Source organism: Triticum urartu, chromosome 2A (genome assembly GCF_056163025.1).
Source record: "Triticum urartu cultivar PI428250 chromosome 2A, HENAU_Tu73, whole genome shotgun sequence".
Classification (NCBI taxonomy): domain Eukaryota; kingdom Viridiplantae; phylum Streptophyta; class Magnoliopsida; order Poales; family Poaceae; genus Triticum; species Triticum urartu.
In genome coordinates, this window is record NC_141874.1 from 16,382,067 (window position 1) to 16,386,238 (window position 4,172).

The 4,172-nt window shown below is 47.9% G+C and overlaps 1 protein-coding gene across 1 annotated transcript; it reads right to left on the minus strand.

The window, feature by feature from the left end:
• Nucleotides 1-1,470: 1,470 nt before the first annotated feature.
• Nucleotides 1,471-3,859, minus strand: LOC125535121 (1-aminocyclopropane-1-carboxylate oxidase homolog 1). Its single transcript, XM_048698174.2, has 3 exons — nucleotides 3,261-3,859; nucleotides 2,007-2,328; nucleotides 1,471-1,904 (listed from the first exon to the last, which is right to left on the minus strand). The coding sequence occupies exons 1-3, from the start codon at nucleotides 3,857-3,859 to the stop codon at nucleotides 1,650-1,652; spliced, it is 1,176 nt and encodes a 391-aa protein (XP_048554131.2). The 3' UTR covers nucleotides 1,471-1,649.
• Between the last annotated feature and the right edge of the window lie 313 nt (nucleotides 3,860-4,172).

The window sequence follows — 4,172 nt, forward strand, 5'->3', positions numbered from 1 at the left end:
GACTTTTGTGCATCCGAAATCGCCGGCAAAAATACTTCTCCAGATAGGTAGGATCATAATCTTTTCATGGCCCTCTGCTCTCTCTCTCTCTCTCGATTGATGTGTATACGATCGAATTGTGATCCTCTTCTCAGCCACCAAAAATCCTCTTTGAAGGTCATGCCAATGGCCATTTTGAAGTCGCCATCATCTTCTTCCTCGTCCTCCGACGAAGAGTCCTCGAAGATCATACCCCTCAACCTCTTCATCTACACTATAAATGACTCGGAGGTGTCAGGGCTGGCGGCGACGTTGAGATGAAAAGGAAAAAAACTCACCTAGGCAAGCCATCCAATACTTGAAGGACGGCAGAGGTGTCACTACTGGCCGTGACGTTGAGCCGATGCTCAAGCTGCTAGTGGTCGGCGATGCTTCGAGATGGCCAGCAGTCGACGGAGAGGCTCGGAGGAAGAACATCCGGTTTGTCGTTCCGGCTGTGTGACCGATGCTGCGACGGTGGCGATAGAGTTTTATTCTGGTGACGGCAGCGACTGTCTCGGGATGGGGCAGGAGGGTGCGGAGTTAGCGGGTTGTCGGTGGACGCCTTGGATGGTCAATGCAACCCCGACTAAGACGTGGCACGGGGTAGGGACGACGCAAGCACGAGGAAGAGGCCAAAACTTTTACTCCACGGGTGGGCGGCCGAGTATATTTGAGAGTAAGGGTGCCTCTCGAGTAAACAATTATCCTCCTATAACAGTGATAGGGGTTAGGTTTGGTGCCATGTAAAGGAGGAAAACCAAATTTATCCTCTTACACCTTTTAGAGGATCAGTTAGAGATGCTCTCTGTTCCTAAGTCCGCCACTGATCCAAGGAAAGGATCTCAACTACCCCATCGATCGGTGATCCTCACGCCGGCCACACCAGAGACTGACGTCAAGCGTGCTGTGACTAACATCGGGGATCCCTTGTTAGTGTAAAACGTGGAGGTCGTTGCGACGGAGGACATCACTGTCGAGACGGCGACGAATATGCTGGCCTTAGGTTTGATGCGCCAGAAGATGGAGTTCACGGTGAAGCTCAAGAGAGTTGCCTATGCCTCCGCAAATGGCACGGCCAAGGGGAGCCGCCGGTGGGTCTCCGGCAAGCACTCCGTCCACAGGACAGCAGCCCCATCTCCGTGCTCTTCGAACCATTGGTTAACTAACTGACTAGGATTGTCTTCCCAGCAAGACCTCTCTTGATTTATATGGAGTAACAGCTCTTTCAGATAGAAGAGGAAAAACAGGTGGAGATTGAGCAGTTTGGGCACTATGATGCTCAAACAGCACAAACAAAAAATGGATGGCAATCAAGAATTTTACACGAAAGAATTCGATGCCTGCCGGCCTGACCGTTGTCAGGGCCTTCGGCTGCACAGATGCAAGTTATTACAAGATCTGACATGAAGCATAATTAAGGGGAAAATGTTCACAAACCATGGGAGAAAGTTGAACTGGTGAAGAGTTTACAGTGTGCTAGTTCTGCTACTGTACCAGTGCACAATAAGACCAAACTAGTGCACTCATGTACCATTTAGGCCTCTATACAGTATTCTGGCAGCTATATTGCCATTTTACAATCACTTTCTTAGCATTAGACAAGTAGGGCATAAACTCAACTTCACAACTCACAACCTGAAATCAGAGATGGCAGTTTTCCCATCTAACCCGATGGAGAAGTAATGCTTCACGTAATCTCTGACAAGGGTCTCCCTGTACAACGGTGGGTTCTCATTGGACAACAGCTCCTTGATCGGACCATACATCCTCGTCGAGGCAGGGTGGAACTGCGTGCTGAAGAAGCACGCGATCGATACCCTCGGTGCAGTGTTCTTCGCCAAAACTCTATGCTCCACACTCCTGAACCCGTCGTTGGAGACCAGCTGAACATCGTTTTAACAAAACAAAGCAGCTCACAATGATCAAGCATGACACCCATATGTTGAACACACAATTCAGAATGAGATATATCATAGTATAGATACCTGTAAGAGATCACCAATGTTCACGATGAATGCTCCCGGTGTCGGTGTGACATCGACCCACCGGTCATCATGGAGGACTTGAAGGCCACCAATTTCGTCTTGGAGAAGTATGGTTAGGAAGCCATAGTCTGAATGCCGGCTTGTCCCGATGGCGAGTTCAGGCTGGGGGCATGGAGGGTAGTAGTGACATACTATCACCTGTCCTTGGTTGCACTCTATATCTGTCAGGTAGCTCGGTTTGAGCCCAAGAGCTTCCGAAAGCAGATCGAACAAAGTTTTCCCCAAGTCCTTTACTTGCTTGGCATATTCAAACAACACCTCGCTGCAAATCAACATGTTAGCGGCAGCGCCAAATGATACTTTTAAACAGGTAATTTAGGTAAACTTTCCTTAAAATTCCGAACGAAAAGGGTGGAAAGTGATTTCACTGGACAATTTAGCTCTTGACATGTTTTCAATGGTCAAGGAAGAACTCACACTAACAATACATACTCCATTGAGATATAAACTAACCATTAGTACTAACTGTAGATTGCTCCTGTGATAAGAAGTTAAAAACACAGAGAAAGGCAACAAATGACATTTGCAATACTATCTATGATAAAAAAAATGGAATACATATAGTAATAGTATATCAGTAAACCTCATTAACCTACTAATTACTACGGTTCAACAAGAACGAATTTCGTTTCAACAAGCAAATATCACATCACACTCCAATGGAAGTAATATCCTTAGGTACACACACTACAGCACTGTTCTTAAGCATCAACAGAAAAATGTGAAGGTGGTTCCGTTCCCACCATGAAAATCATGCTACCATCTGTACTAGCTGCATATATGGTGTGGTTCCACTCCCAGTCCAATTCTAAAGCAGTAGCATTTGTTGGGTTAGCAGTAGAAGAGAATTAATATATCACTATCACATAAGACTGTCAATTACAAAACATGGCCTACAGAGTTGTGTGCAAAAATTGTTTTGTATGTTTGTCAGAAAAAACATTTACGTGATGTATGTAACAAATTCAACTGAACATCGGGTAGATTTGGGGTCAAACTGAACTCGTTTATATATGCGTGCATGAACAGAGTGGTTAGAATTGGAGATATATGTTTATATATGTTTTGAGATAAACAAGAATGATCTGCTGCATGCGGATTTGCTAAGGATACTCTCAAGCACACACAATTAACCTGCAGATAATCTAAATCTCCATGGAGGAAATACAGTTAGGGAACCTGCAGAGCACTCACCGGCAGCTGTCCGGTAGTTCGCCGGCGTCGGGCGGGTCGGGGGCCATGCGGAGGTAGAGCGTGTCGCGCCAGTTCGCCACCCGCGACTGGTGCAGGTCGAAGTTGCAGTGGTACTTGACCGCCTTGTCAGGCTCACGCGAGTAGAGCCTGGCCTTGTCACTGCCCTCGCAGCCGTCGGCTTCGTGGAACACCCGCGTAGCGTCCGTCGCGGCGGCCATTGACTCCAGAGGCACACCGTGACCCGTCACCTGGAAGAATCCCCACTCCGCGGCCGCCCGGCGGACGGCAGCCACCACGGCGGCGCGGTCGGGACTACCGAGGTCAATCACCGGAATGGACGCCGCCGACGAGGGTGGTTCTTGGAAGAGAGCTTGCGGTGGGGTTGATTCCTGGTGGTGGTCGGGGACGCGGAAAATGCGGGGGAGCTGCGTGATGCCGGAGGCAGCAAGGCCGCGGACACCGGAGCAGGTGTTGTCCAGCGCTCGGAGATCGGCTGTGCGGTCGTAGGCGGCGGACATGGCTGCCGTCGTCGAGGTATGCTGGGCTCTGGATGACTGGATGCTCTCCTTGCAATTGCCTCCTCTCTGCGTCCTCTGCATTTATACTGGAAGTACTCCGTAGTACTTCGCTGTCAACTGTCACCAAAGTTTAACATGGACTGCTAATCTTCTAGAATCTAGAGTACTCCGTAGTAGTATTACTATAAAATTCCTAAATAGAAAAGGAAATATATTTGGCCTAGTTTTGGTTTGTAAGCATAAAAGCCGGACAAATCAGAGACAGAACATTAATTAAAACTAAAAATACACTGGAGGTACTAAAAGTATTCCAAGTGTGTCAAGTAGGTCCTAAAAGTTTGAAATAGTTCAATGCAGGTCTTAAATCTGTGTAAGTCGTTCATTGCGGGTCCTA